This window comes from Podarcis tiliguerta (genome assembly GCF_965153285.1).
Source record: "Podarcis tiliguerta genome assembly, chromosome: 8".
Classification (NCBI taxonomy): domain Eukaryota; kingdom Metazoa; phylum Chordata; class Lepidosauria; order Squamata; family Lacertidae; genus Podarcis; species Podarcis tiliguerta.
The window spans coordinates 75,862,588-75,882,444 of NC_139541.1; the positions used below are offsets into that span (position 1 = coordinate 75,862,588).

Here is a 19,857-nt window from a genome sequence, read left to right on the forward strand (position 1 = left end):
ATCAGAGGGTTGTGAACTGATTACAGAATCTTCTGCTTTCTAACCAATTAAATTTTTATTTTCAAATCACCAAAAGCTTACTATTGAAGGATATGTATAAGAACTTTCAGAAAGGCCATCTTTTAATATTTTTTCTACCTTGGAACCAAAATAGCTTAAAAAATAAATAAAATAAGAGTGTGCCCTTACTAGCAGCTCTAACAAATTAAAGTTTGCTCTCACCAATTAAAATTGACCCACAACAGCAAGAGCTTTAGTTTATTAATCTAGCAATTAAAGACTGCATCCCTAATCTGAATGAACTGTGCTTGAGCACAGAGTATTTCTCAGGGAGGCAGTGCTTTTTTAAAAGGCAGTAATTATATCCACACTTGCATATAAATTTTTTACATATAGCTGCAGCTGCCCATGTAAGCGGGGATATTTGCAGCTGGTATGACATTTTCGTCCTGAAGATTTTAGTCCTCATTGTTTCGAAGAAAGGTTTGAAATGGTGGTTTATGTTATGAAATGGTAGGCAGTTTATGTGGTCAAGATTCAGATACTACAAAAAAGACTGGAGGGTGCGCAGGGAGTAAGGTGGGAGAAGTGAAGCCTTCAGAAAAACACACGCAACATCAGTAAATAAAGGACTTTATTTCTGAACTGCAATTCACTTTAATGTTTCTTGTTTGCAGCTGCCACCTAGAAAAGAAGAGAGAAAAAGGTCTGCATTTTGGTGGGGAAACCATGCAAGGCTTACATTTAGTCCAACTTTCTGCACATGTTTTGGACTGCAACTCCCATCAGCCACAGCCAGCACTGTCAATGGCAGGGATGATGGAGTTATGCTCCAAAACATCTGGAAAACACCAAGGTGGGAATGCTGCTGATCTTTGGCAGGGGAAAAGGCACAACTCAATGTTACATAGCACCATGACATGCTTCCTGTCATGTCTGCGGAGTGCAGCGGGTTGGGCTAAATGACCACTGGGACCCCTTCAAACTTTACAATTCTATGAAGAAAGGCATAATCCATTGGCCTGAACACTGACAGTTTATACAGATGGCACATAAAACAGCCCAGGAGGAGCTGGCATTTTGGTCTACTTCACCCACAGCTTCTGGATGAGAAATCCATGCCTCCTTACAGAACACAAGGCTTGCCCCTTCAGAATTATATAACGATAAATTCAGTCACCAACTGAACTCGGCTAACTAGCAGCTGAACTGGAGTTCCTTCAACGTGCTCTTTTTTCTATGGAGCGCTGTAATTTTGAAAGAACCGATAAGGGAAAATTTCAAGATACTCAGATTCACAGTCTAGCTCAACCGCTAGAAATGAGAGACATCTATCAACTCTGTGTGATTTTTCATTCTGGTACTTGCTTGGACATGCTGCACTTAATAACTTCTATGTATTTGTAAAGGCAACCGTTTGCGAGGAATAATTCATCCACAGTACATTGTAAATGTCAACAGAGAGCTAGTTAATGCAACATCATTCAGGCACTTTATCTGATGGCACTGGGGCTGTTAAAAAGAGTTTTATTGGGGAGAGATTATCAAGTAAATTTTTAAGGAACAAATCTAAAGCTGCGGAGATCTACACAACACAGCTCTTTCTAATGAGTTTTGAAGCGACACAGGCTGCTAGGGATTCGCTTTATGCCACAGCAGAACTTTTCTTGAAATGATCTCACAAGTTGTTGATCCTAACTCACTCACTCTCTGTTCAATTTTCCTTTCGTTGTGAAGCATTTCAAGTAAGATAGTGCAATTCTTTAAGTAATAGGAAGACTTTCAAGCCAAAGCAACGGGGGGGGGGGGGGGAATTATGATTCATTTCCAGCATTCCTTCTCCTACCCTGCTACCGAGAACAGTTTTTTGTGGCAGAAACAGAAGATGCTTCTAGTATCTTAAAGCCTCTTGCATTTATTTCAGAATGTGATTTCCTAAACAACAGCAGAATTTAAAAATTTGTATTGTTGTTTTCCTTTTCCTTAATTGTTTGACTGTAAAACCACATTGGAAAGGCATATGCCAAAAAGCAACCCTAAAATATTTTAAATAAAACTTATGCAACAGGCACCTTTGCAAAAGTACTCTACAAAATTAAGTGATCTGCAAATTTTTACACAATCTAGTCTGCCCACGTTGAACAGATTATTTTTCTGTGCCTTGAAAAGGGGGGGTGGGACTTTAAAAAAATGTCCAGGTTGGCTCCCTGAATAGAATTCTAACGGCTTGCAGGCAGGGAGCTATTTACAAGAATGCTTTATGGTGCCACAAGGCTTTTCCTTGGTGTTGCTGCAACAGAATAACACGGCTACTCTTGTAGAAATGATTCATGTGAAAAAAAGGTTACCTGTCCTGCAATCCTGTCCAGATCTCGTTGCCCCTGAGGAGTAAGTTTGCGACCTCTGAAAGAAAGCAGTGACCAGTATCAGCATTTTTAGAAAGGCAATTCTGTCGCTACTGTGGGCAATTCTCTGCCCTAGTTACCATCACCTAGCAGATTTATGATCTTTTTCAAGGAACGTGTACAACCTCACCCCATAGCCCTAAATGCCCCACATAAATATACTAGGCTTCAGCACCTTCCAATAGGCAATGTAGCACATAACTAATCCACGCATGAAAGTATGGATCGATGGAACCTTTAGTGAACTTCTCCTTGAACCAAGGGTGCACCTAGTCCAGCAATTCTGATCCATGGTTAGTCAGAGTCTTCCTGATGGCCAAATCATAGGGCACCAAAGGTCATGGCCACCTTCTGCTGTTTTCCCACGCAACTAATACTGAGTGATAACACTGCCTCTGAACATGAAGGCTCTATGCAGCCATCATGAATAATATAAGCAAGTTCTGATGAACGGATCTCTGCATGTTGTCAGCTGTGGCATGTTATGGGTTGTAGGCAATTATACTCCTACTCAAAGTAGACCCACTGAAGTCAATGGACATGACGTGGTTAGGCTTGTTGATTTCAGAGATCCTACTCCAAGTAAAAATGTGTTGAGTACAACCTGAAGTTTTTGCAAGTGGGGCAGGCGGCCATGATACCCTGCAGCAGTTTTCTCCCTTATAGGTGCAATTCTTGGGCTACCGAGTCGCACAAGTTCTCTGCGTCCTTTTGGTACCGAGACTCACCCATCTTGGTCTTTCTCCACCATTTTGAGCCCTTCTAAAGCCTGCAGCACTCTCCTAGCAACGCTCTTGGAGCCTCTGCTGAAGTGGCTGGGCATTACGCCGTTGCGCTGGCGGCCCCCGTAGATCTTGGTCATGGAGCCGACTCCGGCACCACCACGGAGATACAGATGGCGAGCTGTGGATGCTGCAAACAAACCAAAACACAAACAACACATCACTTCCTGACTCTTCTTCCTGTTTATTTCAATCAAAACATTTTGTCTTTGTCTTCCTACACCAGATACAGCCGCAAAGTAAGTTTTCTATACACTGACTGATAAAAACCCTCCTGGTTCAAAAGGTTGCCTTGCACACCACTCATGTTTTTACTCACAGGAATAGGGTACTCCACGCTTCTCAAACCTGGTGATGTCACCGAGAAAGTCTTCCACCATTCCTAACCATCAGCTGTGCTGGCTGGAGCTGAAACAGGTTTCTAGCTCCAAGTATCTGGAGGGCACTGATCTGAAGAAGGCTGGTGTACTTATTTGAGCAGTGTGATATACGAACCGAGAACTCCCAATTCCAGCTGGGGAACATCTCCAGAATGAGAAGCCAAAGTCTCTGAGCTCACACTAAGTTGGCTGCATGCTTGAATGCATTACTCCCGTTAAAGAAGGAAGGAACCACACAAAAGTAGCCAACAGTAGCATGCGAACTGTTAATGAGCACAATTGCTGTCAGCCTAAGATCATCTAGCTGGAGGAACCTTAGCCAAACAGTGTGGCAACTCCAGAGAAACAACAGAGCACCATACTGTTAATATCACTTGAGAACAAGAAATGGTGTAAAAACCCCAATTTAGACCTAGAACAGGACAACAGGGTAGTGCAGAATGTAGCACGGAGGGCAGAGCACTTTTCACCGCCATGGCTGCTTTTGTACAGAGCCACCTGCTTTGTCCTTTGAGGCCACCGTTCAAGCAGACAAAAACAGACACAGCCTAAGGCCATATTGCCGCAAGGCAACCTCTCAAGCCTTCATTTCGCTAAAACAGTTACAGCAGCAAGACAACATCTGGGAATACGGCACTTAATAGACATCACTGCGGTAGTGCTGCGAGAGAAAAGCACATTGGACTTTAGAGCTTCCCTGTAAATCATCGCCACAGTGGAGGGGCATTTAGAAAGCGAGGCATGAAAAGATAGATAATTGGTTTGCGTTATTTACCATGAATACAAACAGATGTGTGCATTTGAGAAGGCATTCTAGCGACATGTGAATGAACAGTGCAAGATCTCCACAAAGAGCAACTCTAAAGCTCTCCAACTGTTGCTAGGAGCTGCCTAAAGTCAGGAACAAAACTATCTTGGGCCTTGGGGGGCAGCGGGAAGAAAACCAAGACAGATTGCTTGGCCGGCTACCAACACTTGTTTGCGTCTTCCTCCTTCTATGGGCAAGCAAATCAAAAGGCACATGACTTGAGCCTGTGAAAAATCGCACTGCCTCAGCACCCAGCACTGACAGAGATTGGGTGCGGTGAGGTGGCAAGACCTCTAGTAACAATCCTGAGAAGATCAGGAGAGCTGGAAAAAGAAGTAAAAGCAAGCAACTGATTCATGTCTTTAGAACCCCAGTAACTTGCTCTTAATGAAACATGTAAATGCTGCATAATGTCTATCCAATGTGTCATCTATCTAAGTAGGCGTGGCTAGCACAGGGGAGCTAATAATGCACCATCACAAGCACACAGTTAACTATTCATGGTCTACATCAGGGAAGACACACTCGCCCTGTCAATGAAAATAGTAAATGGTTTTCTTTTATGGTGCCGAGAGGGCTCATTTCCTTGAGCAGAACACTAGCTATCCCCCAAGAAGTTGTCATCTCCAAACTCCCCCTAACTGCACACCAAACTCAAGCATTTTCAACTATGCTGGATAAAGAGGCATGAGGAATTTTAAGGATTATTGGGATAATGACACTAAGCTACACATGTTAACTGTATCTGCTCATATCCACTCTTTGTCCTACATGTCTCACTCTCCATGTTATCCCTCTTATTGTAAGCTCCTTGGAGGCAGTGACCCATTTTCACTTATAAAATGCCTATAAAGTACCATGTGCATTGATGCTGCTGCTAATAATGTACGTGAACCGCTTCAAGCACTTACATTTTGCTGTATAAATGGCAAGCATTACCATTAGCTGTATATAATCAACGTAATTTGCATCTCATTTTCATGAAGTTGTCAGGTGCCAAACCAGTGAGTTAATGCACTGCACTTATCCTACAACAATCTCATTCCAAAAGTGGTGCCCTTAATAGATCTGAGTGGCAGGATCTATCTTGGTCACACTGATGCAATATGCAACGCAACACTTATGCAGACAATCATGGATTGTTAAAAACAATTATGAACTTTGTTCTTAAAAAGTAAGACGTTGCACCATATTTGCATGTTACTATATCTGCCCAGTTCCTTACCAGCTCTGGTGTAGAACCAGTTCTCATCATATGGAGCTAGTTCCTTGTGCTTGGCTAGCTTGACTGTGTCCACCCATTCAGGTACTTTCAGTTTACCTGACCTGCAAGAACAATTCAAACACCAGTTATCACCATACAAATAAGCAGCAGTAATTTTATTTCAGCCAAGCTATCACTTTTGCCCAAAGGCAGCACATACCTCAATGGTATTTTCACATTATAAAAGGTAAGTCTCTTTCTCCTACTTGTCACCAGAAGACAAGTGCTCAAACCCATGCCTCACTGAACTATCATTTGCTAGATCCTTGCATGAACAGCTTCCAGCCTTAAGACTTCACTTGACTGGGGCAATTCCATCAAGCTGCAGCAAATGGGAGGCAAAAAGAGATGAGGGGTGTCCAGTCCCTCCTCCCTCGTCACCTGCCACCTGTGGCAAAGAAGGGAGACAGAGACACTCCAACGATGCAAGCAAGCAGCCCAGCAACTTTTGGCTTTTTTTTTTTGTTTCAATCCCAGCTGCTTATTAGTAGACCTTGTAACAAATAACTGGTACCTAAGTTTGCATATTTCCCACTCCCTCCCAATTAACTTTCCTTTTGTGTCATGTTTTTTTCGTAAGCCTAAGGGCAGGGTCCTGTCTTGTTTTTACTGATGTGAAAACCACTTTAAGAGTCTTCTTTAGCTGAAGAATGGGGCAACTTAAAAAAAAACATACCTCTGAAAGAATGAAAGAGAAAGAACTGTCTAAACCAGGGACCTTCTGTATGCAAGACAGATGCTCTACCACTGAGCTATGGATGTTCCCCACACCTGAATCAAAGGAGGAACTCTCTCCCGTTGTGAAAAAAGGAGAAAGGCCTCTTGTAAGGCAGCGCCAATAGCTTTTGTATTTGAAACCACCACTTATGAAACCAGTCGAGTCACTATTCTTTAGTCAAATCCTCAAAGGACTGTTCTGACCCTAAAACGTCATCCTACAAACATAACCATATAAAAATAAAAGCTAATTAATCGATGCTCCATTACACGCTGCCAGGTCGGTGAATGGGATACAACCGCTACCCAGGACTTGATCCTGCAAAAGAATGCTGATTAGGCTTGAATTAAGAGACTTGATGAGCTGAAGCTGCCCACCAGGATTCTTTATACAGCAGCAAGCAAGGCCGGGGGGGGGGGGCAGAATTGCAGTGGTCTATCACAACTGCATCCCCCTGACCAGGTGCCCTCTCCTGGTTTGAGTGTATTTGAAGATGCGTGGCCGATATTGGCAGAAAACTTGGAATAAGCCCAACCAAACACAGGCTAGAATCTCTTCTTTGAAGACCTTTTTATGTGTCAGCAAAGAGCCATCCAGTGGAGCTGTTTTGAGTGGTCAGAGGTCTCTCACACTTTGGCCCACTGTGAACTATTTTGTTCAGCACTTCGCTGACAAAATTGCTCAGGTCTGTCCTGACTTGGCTGCTATAACTGATACAAGTCCTTTGGCTTTCTGCTTGTCCAGTGTTAATGGATCCTTTTCAAGTCGTACAGCTTGGAAATGTGAGAGCTACCACATGCTAGATCTTTGCCCTATCTGGCTCATCAAAAGGGCCAACAACAGACTGGCTGAAGGCAGTGGTTATAGTGACTCTATTGAAAAAGTCCTCCCTGAATCCCACTTTACCAGATAATTACTGGCCAGCCTCCAATATCCTATTTTGGGGCAAGCTACTAGAGTATGTGGTGGAATCTCAGCTTCAGTTAGTTTCTGGAGATGACTATCTACATCCGTACCAATCTGGTTTCAGGGTTTACAGTAATCTGGATTACTGTAACACACTCTATGTGGGGCTGCCTTTGAAAAGTGCTCAGAATTGTCCATTGGCTCTAAGAGCTGAAGCTAGATTGTTGACCAGGGCTGGTTATGAGACTGGCTATACAGTGGTACCTTGGGTTAAGAACTTTGCTTCAGGATGAGAACAGAAATCGTGCTTCGGCAGCAGGAGGCCCCACTAGCTAGAGTGGTGCTTCAGGTTAAGAACGGACCTCCGGAACGAAGTAAGTACTTAACCTGAGGTACCACTGTACTAGGAACAACTCCATTGGTTATTGGTCTGTTTCTGGGCACAATTCAAAGTGCTGGTTATCTCCTGTAAAGCCCCACATAGCTTATGTCCAAAGTACCTGAAAGACAATATTCCCTCATGTGAACCTGCCTGGGTTTTGAGATCTTTTGGGAAGGCTCTTCTTTCTTTCCCGCCACAATCTCAGGCATGCTTGGTGGGGATGCAGGACAAGGCCTTCTCGGTGGCTGCTCTGACTTTGGAACTCCCTCCCTAGAGAAGCTAGGCTGGCTCCCTCCTTGCTGTCAACAATTCCAACGGTCCTTCGGGAATTAACTGCTTTTAATGAAAGGGTGGGCTGGTGCTGTGCTGCTTTTATTGTAATTTCTGGTATGTTTTAAACAGATTTTATATATGTTGTATATAGTTTCAATTATATCAATGTTTAATTCTATTTTTAATTATTGGTTTTTCTATGTTTTAAAGAGTTATTGTTTTTATCTGTAAACTACCTTGAATCCAATCATGAAAAAGGCAGGTTATAAACAAACAGAATAATAAAAATAAAGCTGCGACCATAAAACAGAACCCAGGGCAGGGCTAGGCAGATGAGAAATGGATGAGAACAGAGTCTGTTCTTAATGGTTCCATTTGAGTTCTAGTACCTCCAAGTGCACAGGCTGCTACCATGAACAAAATCAAGAGAAGACAACACCCACCCTGGATCTGAAGTTTGGAGGAACAAAGAGCAAGTTTAGCCTTTGTCCCATTAGTGTCTCTGTTTTATCCCTGCTTTTCTTCTATTTATTTGAAAGTTTATCATCCAACTTGTTTGTTGCCACAAGACTGCCAAAGCAAAGCACAATCTACCTTAAAACTATCTAAAAACTAACACATACTCTCTACCTTGTGAAGAAAAGACAGTCAGATACAACTAAGTGATGAACAGCTGGATCTACAGTCACACCCAGGAACGAGGCAAATGATGCATCTGTGCTCAGAACAAAAGATGGCCTGGACAACTGCACCTCCACTTACAGATCCCACAAGGCATGCTTAAGACTATAATTAGATTGACTAAAACCTGATCAGATAAAAGGATATCACTGATCAAAGGGGAAGCCACTGTTTATTTTTTAAAGTTTAGTTTTATGGAGGGAGGAACTCCCTTATCACATACACACTTCAAGCATTGTGTCTGCCAAGACTCATGAATGTATAAACCTCAAAACAAATGTCCTGTTACTAAAGGGATATTTGCTGAAATCAGGAACCCCAGCTGTCCACAAGATACCATCTATCCACACTGCAAAGCTTTCAATGGCTTTGAGTTCTTATTTGTAATTCTCATTTTGGCACAACTAGCTGCACCTAAGTAGCTTTTTCATTAGATGAGCCATCACTACACCAAAGGGAGCATTTCCTTATGTTTGGCTCAGTGTTGCACTCTTAGAACAGTAAAGACATACACACATACACAAAGCAATTAGCAGAAGAGGGCAGGTAGACTGTGCTCCCTTTCTTTTTAACTAACAAGTGCAGTTAATCCCCTTATCAAATCCATGGGACCAATTCATTTTTCAGGCAACTTACTTTTTGAGGAAGGCTGCAAGCGCCCTCACAAATTCCTGCTGGTTCACGTCCTTTACAGTTACTCCAGGCATCTACAGAACAGAGGGGTGGGGGAAGCAGCGAAGACCAGTACCCATTAATGCAAGTTCAGAAGGAAAAAACTCCCAGTACACAAAGTTGGGAAATATTAAGACCAAGCAAATTCATGGCAAGCTTTTGAGGTTGGGGGGAGGGAAACCCTAGCTGAAGTCCTCACCTTTAGGAAGTTTATCCAGAGCTGAAGGGAGGCACATTTTGATCTCTGGAGCCATCCCAAGGACCAATGGAAGGCTGCCTCCCAGGAAGAACATTATGGCAAAAATCACAACAAACCTGGCCCCATCCACCAGCCAGAGAAGGCTGCAAGGAGCTTACTTTCCTCCTGGGGGGGGGGGGACACTTGGCCCTAACTGTTAGTTACGTTAGGGACTGCAAGAGAAGTATTTTCTAACCTCTGCTACAGGTCAGGAATTCAAGAGCTATAGGTTATCACAGCAATATCCATCAAGCCCCATCAATCTGCATCTGCTCCTACACTTGCATTTCCTTCACATTCTTTTCCATTTGCACCATGTCTATCAAATTCTGAGCTGCATCTTAGAATATGGTTGGTGGTTCATACTTACTGAAGTATTTATACATATTTAGGCCAAGGTGCTTTGTGCATTTTACTCTGCAGCACACCATATAACCCAATGACAACTTTATTATCAACAATAATGCCTATTTTATTTATTTTACTTTTGTTTAAAATGGATGAAGGCTGCAGCAGGGAGAACATTTCTATTCCTAGTTTTGAAATGCCTACAGGTTTCCTGCCCAATGTATATTCTAGTTTAAGGCTCGTTCGCCATTTACGAAGCATTTTTACGAATCAGGGTAATAACAATTACATTCTCCCCTTTTAAATCCTCTCCAACTTAGGCCCATTTTTATTTTTGATATCTCTTCCATAGGTGTGGATCAATGGGGAACAAAAACCTTTTAACTAACTTTATAACAGCAGGCTTTACTTTCAAGTAAACGTACAGAGAATTAAACAAGGCGGCTGCAGTCCTGTGCAAAACTTTACTTAGGAGTAGGCTCCACTGAAAACAGAGCGAACGAATTCTAAGAAACCATACACACTATTTCACCATGCATTTCTTTTAGCCTGTCTTAAGTTTTGGAAATGAACTTTTTTTCCTTGTGCCCAAGGGAATAAAGCAAAGCACATTTTAAACTTGACGCGCAATTTGGAAAATTACTTGTTATCGCAAGTAATAATACATAAATTTTCTTCGCCTTGTGCCCAAAGCACATTTTAAAGTTGACGTGGCGATTTGGGGGGGGGGCGGGGGAATGTATACTTTATTATGGCTTTGGTAACCAGAACACGGGGCTTTTAGCGCAAGCTAGGCCCCCGCCTCTCCTCTTCCGCCTCATGAGACATGGAAGCCGGCTCCCCGCCACCCCCTGGAAGAGCATCCCCGTCCACACGCTCTTGGCCCAGCGGGACGGGGGACGCCAGGCCAGGCGGACCAGGGGCGGCGGGAGACTGGGCCGCCAGCCTTCGGGCGCGCCGAACGCCCTTCCCCGAGAGGACCCAGGCCTACCCACCACGCTCCCCGAGGCCGCTCACCGTGCTCCTGCCCGCTGCGCTCCAGGAAAAAAAGAGAACGAGAGGGGTTACCCACCCGCTACTCACAAGGGCTCCGGGCGTCGCGAGGTTCTGTAAGCCAATAGTGGGCCGCGAGACTTGGGGCGCCCAATCACCGCGGCACGCGGGAGGGGCATAGCGCCGCCTTTTAGTTCTAAACCCCCGCTCACACACCTCAGCGGCGGAAGCGGAAGCTGCGGAAGGGTTTTGTACTTCGCCCACAAAAGGGCGGATGTTGGTCTAGCCCAGTCTCCGTCGTTCGCCTCGTGAGTAATTTGGTGGGTGGAGGGGTGTTAGAATCTCACTTTTTCTTTTGACTTGAGCGTTGATTGGTGCTTTATAGAGGAAACAGGTTTGCAGGTGACACAGGTTATTGCTTTTATTATTAATAATAATACTTATATAAATTTGTTGAGATTTTTTTTGGGAGGATAAAGTTTGTATACATTATAAGCTAAAATAAATAAAGATAAACAATTATAACAACAGACGAAATAAGGCGAATTTTTTAATATTGGTATTTCCAGAACAAGCTAAAAGTGTTTTGAAATCTTCTGTCCACAATATTAATATATTAGCCGAAGTTTTTAAGGTGCTCACAAGCTTCTTTGTTAACCTGGTTGCTAGGGAAGTAATAAAAACTACCGTTACAACTGCCAAAACAACCTTGGAACCCCGTTCAAAACGTGTGCCAGGTGACTTACGTACTCTTAAAGAATTCTTGCATCGCCTTCCCGTTGCAGAAAATATACAGCTTTTTATTCAGCTATACTTCTTTGCCTATATATTTAATAGTTCTGGCTTTAATAGTGCTATCTACCAATTTGCTTAGGCAGGTTAGGCATAATGGGTTTTTCTGCTTCATTTCTCTGCTTCTCTCCAGATGCTTTTTAAAAAATGGTGTTGCCAAAGGACTGAAAGGAATTTACATAGTTTTGTTGGAAATTTGACACTTTTATGGGATTCTTGGCTATGTGTCATCCAAACCCAGCAAGTTGCTAATTTTTACTCTCTTCATTAACCATGCTGCTTCATCTCTTTGTTACCTGTATTTGACTTCTTCAGACATTCTTCCAGGAAAAAAAGTAGTCAAGCATTTGTGTGTGTGCAACCTTTGCAGTGAAGACTGATGCAAAGAATTAATTCGGTTTTCCTGTGGTCTGCCTGTACTACACCACCATATACAACTCTCTTGAGTGACAATACATTTATTACTCTGGCACCTTCTTGGACTTTTGGACTACAAATTACGAAAGGCACAAAAGCTTTTGGAATGTCTGTTGTACACATTTCAAATAATCTCCAAATGTTCTGAAGAGATTTGGTTCTCCTGACCTTTCCTTTTCAATTACGGCAATGCATTCATTTTTAAAGAAGATTCTTGAAATTGCAGGCCTTAGAGGCTAGAGGAAATTTGAGCATCTGCATAGGCTTTTACCTAGTCTAGTCTGACTAGCTTCTACCTAGTCAGTCTTCTTTTCATCTGCAGTTGATGAACAACTTCAAGGCCACTGCTTTCCCTTATTGTTCTTTAAACTGGACAGACATTTAAATAGAGAATTTATGCCCCCCTTAATCTGGTCCAATCCAGGGCCAGCCCTACCATACAGCAGGGAGAAGCAACATGCTTCAGCCTGGATAGCTCAGTTGGTTAGGGCATGGTGCTGATAACACGAAGATTGCAAGTTTGATCCGTGTATGGGCAGCAGTGTATTCCTGCACTGCAGGGAATTGAAGTAGATGGTTCTCAGGGTCCCTCTCAACTCTACTGTTCTATGATTCTATGATTTATGTAGTACCAGGGCTGCTTCTCCCCCCCACCCCCCCAGCTGGAACTCGCCAGAATTAAGTTCCAACAACTCTCAGGTTGCCATTCCAAGAGAACGAGGGAAGTGTTCATTGTGAGTTATGGTACCTCTTTTTCCAGAGGGAAAGGGCACTTGGGCTCTACTCCAGGTAGCAAAATGTTTTGGATCAGCACAGGTCCCCTCAAAATACAGGCAAGACCACAAGAAAATAAGACTGGCCAGTTCCATTTGTTTTTTTATACCCCATTACAACTCCAGTCTCGTTACATTGCTTAAAAGGCATATTAAATTATCCCCTGGCAGAGGAATTGCACATTGCTCAATCTGGGCTGAGCTACAGTTTCCCTATCAACTGCCTTCATTTCCATGAGGAAAGGGGCACCGTTTTTAATATTTGATAGCAGCAACAGGTGGCAATTAATTTTGAAGCTTGCCACACAAATGTGATTTATGCCTGTGTCATAGCTCCAAGAGACACATAGACTTGCTGCTGCTGCTGATAATATTAATATTAATAATAATAATAATAAAAGAGGTGGCAATTCTCATGAAGAGAACTTTATCACACACGGATAACCCTGGACTGAAATTATTTGTGGACTGGAGATTGCAGAAGCACCCTGGGCATCACGAGAACCAACAGTCAATAATTGAAACCATACCTGCTCCTTCCAAATTTTCCATGGTTCTTTTCCTTCTTGACTATTTTACCTCCATAGATAAAAAGTGAGGTTTATTGCGCCGAGTTTTAAACAGAATCAATTTCATTAGCTTAATTTAAGGTTCTAAAAATACCGAGGGCCGAGCCACAGTCTTTGTTTAAATAATGGGTTTATCGACAGTTCCTGATGTCCATTATGTGCTTTAATGCCGCAATATTCAATAGCTCTCTGCAGTTCAGCTCCCTCATTTTCAATAATTGCTTTGTGGGTGGAAGCGATTTTCCTATTGCTGTCTTAAGTGGGCCTCTCTCAATTGCACTTAGCTGATGGTGCCCAAAGGTAGAGGAGACGCACAAAGGGAGGGAGGCGAGGGACAAAGGAGAATTGGGCTCCTCTTGTGCCTTTAAATGTTCACATCACACAGAAGAGGAAATTTCACCAGGCACCAGCTTTCCCCACTCTGGTTTGACAAGCTGCACCTGACAAAAATTCTTTCAGCTTCACCCTAATTAAAGGCTCTTATTAAAGTCATGTCTTCATTGGCTTATTCAGAGGCAGCATCGCTGCTGGGCATTGTCAGGTCTGCCACACAGGAAGGACCTCACGGTCAATTCCCAGTGCCCTCTGGCCCTGCTCCTCCTGCTTTCCTGCTCTCGAAGGAAACAAAGAAGGAGGAAGAACCTCAACCTTGCCTTGCCCTCTCCTCTTGGGCAGTGGTGTAGATTGGACCAAGGGGACAGGCAGGGACGTAGTTATGGATGGTGATTGGTGGGTAGAGCTGGCCCTACCAGGGAGGCAGAGTGTAGCAACCGCTTCAGGGGGCAAATGCTGAAGGGTGGTCAGTGGTTAGAGCTGTGTGGACTGTCCCACATTCCCCCAGGCTGCATACTGGCTGCATACACACTGCACAGTTAAAGCACAGACCGCAAAAAATCCTGGGACCTAGGGCATTGCATACACACATGCACATGGTGCTTTTCCATTTTTCTTTCCAATTGGCATTCAACAAGTAACTGGTGAATCTGGCAATTTCGGTTTCTCACTTTTCCACTCTTTAAGAATCAGTTCTCCACATTTCCACATCAGTCTCCTCTCTATATTTACGTCTTCATGAAAATCGACAGCAATTTAATGTGAATTTCTCCTAATACACACATCTCTGGATGCAATTTTGCCCAGCAAAGACATTTTTCTAAAGCAATTCCCTTACATAATACATTTTTTGCAATATACATTTTTATGCACACTGTACCCTGGCATATACATTTTTGTACACATCGCTGGGCTGGAGAACTGCAAACTCCGAGAAGTGCAGATTTCAAAGGACAGCTGCTTCAGTGCACAGAAAATGCAAATTCGGTAGGTTTGCCTATAAATGCAAACTGAACCGAATCTCTCCCATGCCCGGCATTCAACATATTGTGGCTACTGATTAAGTCTAGTCCACATTGGGCTGGTTTTGGAGTTTTTTGCCCAGATTGTTGGTGGTGGTTTGCTTGTTTGCTTTTAGCAAAAAAAAGTCATTCTGTAAAACCTCAAAAGAGTTCCCCTGAGCATATAAATAGCTCGCCTCCTGTTTCTCAGGCTGCCTACATACTAACAATTACTGTGCAGTTCGTGCTGGATTTTTAATCTTGTCATGGCAGAACCTGGATCCCAAATGCCTATGTATCCTGTTGTTTGGCATCTATCGGACTTGGGGAAACAATGGAGGAGTTCATCTTTGGTCAAACTCTTTGACGTTTGCAGTGCCTACTCTGGCTGTAGAGGCCGATGCAGGAGTGACATGTTTTGTTGCAGCTGGGGCAGATGAAGGCATCCAGTTGTGCTGCTGCAGATGCACCATGGTGCTTCACAGTCAAATCGTGTACCCATAGCAGTGACCAGAGGAGAAATGACCACTGGGACTGTACTTCGTTATAAAAGGCTGCTGTTGGCTGCGTTGTTTCTCAAACCAGCTTCACACCACTGGAGTCATAGAATCATAGAATTGTAGAGTTTGAAGGGACCCTGTGAATCATCTAGTCCAGGGGTCTGCAACCTTTAAGACAAAAAGAGCCACTTGGACCGAAGGAAAAAAAACTGGGAGCCGCAAAACCATTGCGACATTTAAAACAGTGGGGAGTGTCAGTGCACACAATGCTCCTCCCCCCTCGCTAGTATCTGCCCCGGAGCCGCGGCAAAGGTGTAAAAGAGCCACATGCGGCTCCGGAGCCGCGGGTTGCTGACCCCTGATTTAGTCCATCCTCCTGCAAAGTAGGAATAGGTACTTGTCTGTACTTGTCTATCCCATACGGGGATCAAACCTGCAACCTTGGCATTATCAGCACCACACTCTAACCGACTTAGCTATCCAGGCATGCTGTAAGTCCTTGAAGCCATTCCCAATTTGTCTCTAGCCAAGGTGGGAACACCTTTGCAAAGGGTAACGTGAACCCGCCCTCATTGGACCTGTTTTTGGCTCTGTTGTTGTCGGCACTCAGCACCTTAGTCTGCTATTAGAAGGAGTGGCTCTCTGTCCTCCTTCAGGCCTGGGGGTGGACTTTGGGGTTGGGACAAAAGCAGGCCTTCAGCCTGGGCCAGTGCAGAACACGGTGGAGGAATACAGATCGGAGGGCTAGCCCAAAGTCTTTCTTCCTCAGGGCATAAACTAGTGGGTTGGCCAAGGAATTCAGGTGGGAGAGCAACACAGCCAGGCGGTTCAGTGACTCATAGCGCTGGCAGTCGGGGCACAATAGCTGGACACAGTAAATGACATGCAGCGGGATCCAGCAAATGCAAAAGACGCCCACCAAGAGAAAGAGGGTGCGGGCCATCTGCAACTCCCTTTTCTTGCCTGGCCAAGGAGCCTGGGACTGGAAGTGGCCGCGGACTACCCGGAAGAGGTCAGCATAGATGCCCAACATGGCGGCCAAGGGCAGCAGGGTGCAGATCAGGAAGTTCAAATAGACCACGTACTCGGGGCTGAAAATGGAGGTGAAGGAACAGAGGCCCAGGTGTCCGCTGTGGATCTCAGAGTAGCTGAGGTTCTCTTGGCGTGGATAGACCTTGGAGAGGAAGCCTCCGTAAGGCAGGTCGCGGGCGATGATGACGAAGGCCGTCCTCTCAGAGGGGAAGCTGAAAGGTAGCGTCTTGTTGCTGGTCTCCACATAGTGCTGGAAGCGGTTCCAGCCCATCATTGGTGAGAGACCTATCAGCAGAGACAGCAGCCAGCAGAAGATCACAATGATCACCATCCCTCCCTTCTTCACGTGCGCGGCGTAGCTGTCCAGAAAATAATCCTTGTGAGTGTCATGTGACTATGGAGTCAGGTGTCATTTGTCTACGGTCAACAAACAAGTGTTGCCTCCATTAGTAGCTCTTCCATTGCTACTCTAATCTGATGCAACCCTTGCATATGATTTGTGTTAACCAATCAGCAACAAGCACATATGTGGCAATGCTGTAATACTCAATAAAAGGGACTCCCCGAGACATGCTTGGTGGATGCCTCCCATATGACACTTGTCACTCGTCTGTCGTTTATTTCAACCCAACACTAATCACATCGTCTAAAAACATTCTTTAGACAAGGCTACCCAGATGCTTGTGGGACGCGGGTGGCGCTGTGGGTTAAAGCCTCAGCGCCTAGGGCTTGCCGATCAAAAGGTCGGCGGTTCGAATCCCCGCGGCGGGGTGCGCTCCCGTTGTTCGGTCCCAGCGCCTGCCAACCTAGCAGTTCGAAAGCACTCTCGGGTGGAAGTAGATAAATAGGGACCGCTTACTAGCGGGAAGGTAAATGGCGTTTCCGTGTGCGGCTCTGGCTCGCCAGAGCAGCGATGTCACGCTGGCCACGTGACCCGGAAGTGTCTTCGGACAGCGCTGGCCCCCGGCCTCTTTGAGTGAGATGGGCGCACAACCCTAGAGTCTGTCAAGACTGGCCCGTACGGGCAGGGGTACCTTTACCTTTACTACCCAGATGCTTAGAAAGTCAGGGTAATTTTAACCTGTTTTAGTATTTTTACTTTTGTCTTTTTTAAAGTACGGCTGTAATTTTTTCTTGATTTTACTGTTCTTATCTTTTTGTAAACTGCTTTGAGGGTTTTCTTTCTACAGTCAAGTCGTGTATAAATTTTATGAAATGAAATAATTATATATTCTCATATCGATTTTGAACTGTATTTTTACTGCTGCTTTTATTTCTTGCGTTTTATTGTTACAAGTGGAATTCTATGCAATGCAAATGGTAACACAGTAAAATACAAAATGAGAAATGAAAGTAGCAATAAAAACGCAATTACAAAGCAGATAGCACCGAGCACAATACGTTGTCATTGCTACAACTGGCAGAAAAATCATTTGAGTGGTCCACCAGAACCATCAGCGATTTTCAAATGGTCCATGGAAGAAAAAAGGTTGGGAACCACTAGCATAAATGATGCACCAGCATTTGCAGAACCCCTAAGGAGTTGGTCATGTGCATAGATGTTGCTGGCTCACATGCGCTCACTCAGTTTCACAGGCTGGATGCTGAAGGAAGAGCCTTTGGCTTACCTGTTGGGCAGCTTGATCTTCAGGTGGGCATTGATGGCAATGACCAGCAGGAGGAGGATGGAGAACTGGGTGGTGACCAGTGGGAAGCAAGTGAGGAAGAGGCACGTGTAGAAACAGAGGACATACTCCATGCTGAGTACCATTGAGAAGGGGATGGCCAGGGCTCCCACACCAAGGTCGGCCACTGCCAGGCACACAATCAGGTAGTTGGTGATGCATCTCAGCTCCTTGTGCAGGTAGACAGTGGCACAAACCAGCAGGTTGATGGAGATAATGGCCACTGCCAGGACCCCCTCAAGAACGACGAAACCAAAATACATGTCCATGAAGGTTGTTGTTATTGTAAACGGCCTTTCACCGGACAGCACAGTAATTCTGTTGTCTCTGCAAAGGAAGGTCCTCCTTCAGCAGAATGGTTCCCACCAGGAACCAGGCATGGGACAGTTTCTTCTCTTTGATCTACATGGAACATCAAGGATCCACGTTCAGACATCGTTCTCTGTGTGTCTTATGACACATCCTTCCCTTATGTGGCAGTCCCAGCTCTGCCCTGCTATCGATAATCTGAACCTGTCTCTGTTTGCTGAGTGTTCTGCTAGCAAACAGATCAGATCAGCCCAGGCACAATATGGCTTTTTATGTGGATCATTTAATGCTCGTGGATTAGGGAAGCACGTCTCTGAGGTAAGACAATCAATGCGAGAGCTTAAATGAAATGGGATGTGTGGAAGCAGTGGCAATACAAACCACACACACACAAATGTATTACAGATGGGAATTATCAGAGCTTCTCATAGCATCACAGCACGGTAGAGTTGGAAGGGACCATAAGGGTCATCGAGTCCAACCCCCTACAATGCAGGAATCCTTTTGCCCAATGGGGGGCTCAAACCCACAACCCTGAGATTAAGAGGCTCACGCTCTACCGACTGAGCTATCTCTTTTAGAATTTAGAATACCCACAAGTCCAAAGCTCCAGGCATCCACATTTCAAATGTGTCCTATGGGAGATATAGAGTGGAGTCTCCCGTCCTCGCAGATGGCTCTTAGCTTTTGGATTTCATGTGTTCATTCACACAGACACACACACATATTTATGTATGTTTACGTTCCCCAACCAGCACTCTGTGCGTGTGTGTGCATAATAATAATAATAAGAGATAGTTTATTATTTATTTTATATATCACACCGTAACTGCAAGGAGACATGCTTCTCCCCTTTCTCATGTTTTATCCTCACACCAACCCTGTGAGGTAGGTTACGTAGCGATTACGATGACTGGCCCAAGGTCGCCTGGTGAGCTTTGTGGCCAAATGGGGATCTGAATCCTGATCTCTCAGGCCCCAGGTTACGTATTGCACTACACTGTCTCAGTTGTGGGAATTGTTCCTGATTAGGAATTAGGAACCTAGGAAGCTGCCTTCTATAAAGTCAGACCTTTGGTCCGGCTAACTTAGTATTCCCTGCACTGACTTGCTGTGGCTCTCCGGGGTTTCAGGTGAGAAAATTGAACCAGGGGTCTTCTGCATGCAAGTCAGAAGCTCTGCCACTGAACTCCTTCCCATTAACTTTTCCTGGCTTTTGTCACCCTCCCCACCAATTGCATTTCCACAAAGATCCCACCATCCTGGTTGTGGGGTGTAATCTTTGACGCCTCCCTTTCTATGGAGGTGCAGGTTACAGCTACAACAAAGGCAGCATTTTCCCATCTCCGCCATGCTAAGCAGTTGGTCCCTTTCCTCTCTTGCCTTGATCTCGCCACTGTGATCCACGCGACGGTCACCTCCAGGCTTGATTATTGTAACTCACTCTACGTGGGGCTGCCCTTGAAACTGACCCAGAAACTCCAGCGGGTGCAGAATGCCGTGGCAAGACTTCTTACAGGGTCCCTGCTGTGGGATCACATTCACCCAGTGCTATACCAGCTGCACTGGCTCCCGGTGGAGTACAGGATGAGGTTT

General features: G+C 44.7%; 2 protein-coding genes and 1 long non-coding RNA gene across 4 annotated transcripts; 1 reads left to right on the forward strand and 2 right to left on the reverse strand.

Annotated features, from left to right (window-relative positions):
* Nucleotides 1-617: 617 nt before the first annotated feature.
* RPS19 (ribosomal protein S19) lies at nucleotides 618-10,870 on the reverse strand. The gene is made up of 6 exons (XM_083456365.1): nucleotides 9,675-10,870; nucleotides 9,236-9,613; nucleotides 5,601-5,701; nucleotides 3,134-3,317; nucleotides 2,349-2,403; nucleotides 618-684 (listed from the first exon to the last, which is right to left on the reverse strand). The coding sequence occupies exons 2-6, from the start codon at nucleotides 9,304-9,306 to the stop codon at nucleotides 658-660; spliced, it is 438 nt and encodes a 145-aa protein (XP_083312491.1). The 5' UTR covers nucleotides 9,307-9,613; nucleotides 9,675-10,870; the 3' UTR covers nucleotides 618-657.
* A 1,839-nt stretch (nucleotides 10,871-12,709) lies between these two features.
* LOC310684089 lies at nucleotides 12,710-13,890 on the forward strand. Its single transcript, XR_014514683.1, has 2 exons — nucleotides 12,710-12,957; nucleotides 13,183-13,890. It is a non-coding gene; the product is annotated as an uncharacterized lncRNA (long non-coding RNA).
* Nucleotides 13,891-15,602: 1,712 nt separating this feature from the next.
* Nucleotides 15,603-18,973, reverse strand: LOC310684529 (adenosine receptor A1-like). 2 transcript variants are annotated; one of them, XM_083455833.1, is made up of 3 exons: nucleotides 18,859-18,973; nucleotides 17,896-18,354; nucleotides 15,603-16,626 (listed from the first exon to the last, which is right to left on the reverse strand). In XM_083455833.1, exons 2-3 carry the CDS (start codon nucleotides 18,219-18,221, stop codon nucleotides 15,888-15,890), a joined length of 1,065 nt encoding a protein of 354 aa, XP_083311959.1. In that variant the 5' UTR covers nucleotides 18,222-18,354; nucleotides 18,859-18,973; the 3' UTR covers nucleotides 15,603-15,887. The 2 variants fall into 2 exon arrangements, with proteins under 2 accessions (XP_083311959.1, XP_083311958.1); XM_083455832.1 differs by having other exon boundaries at nucleotides 17,896-18,973.
* Between the last annotated feature and the right edge of the window lie 884 nt (nucleotides 18,974-19,857).

Coding starts and splice junctions, on each gene's coding strand:
- RPS19 (XM_083456365.1), bottom strand. CDS start 9,306: ATGCCTGGAGTAACTGTAAAGGACGTGAACCAGCAGGAATTTGTGAGG. Junction 3,318..5,600: donor CTGGTTCTACACCAGAGCTG/GTAAGGAACTGG, acceptor GTTTGTTTGCAG/CATCCACAGCTCGCCATCTG. Junction 685..2,348: donor TGGACAGGATTGCAGGACAG/GTAACCTTTTTT, acceptor CTTCTTTTCTAG/GTGGCAGCTGCAAACAAGAA.
- LOC310684529 (XM_083455833.1), bottom strand. CDS start 18,221: ATGGACATGTATTTTGGTTTCGTCGTTCTTGAGGGGGTCCTGGCAGTG. Junction 16,627..17,895: donor AAGATCAAGCTGCCCAACAG/GTAAGCCAAAGG, acceptor TTTTCTGGACAG/CTACGCCGCGCACGTGAAGA.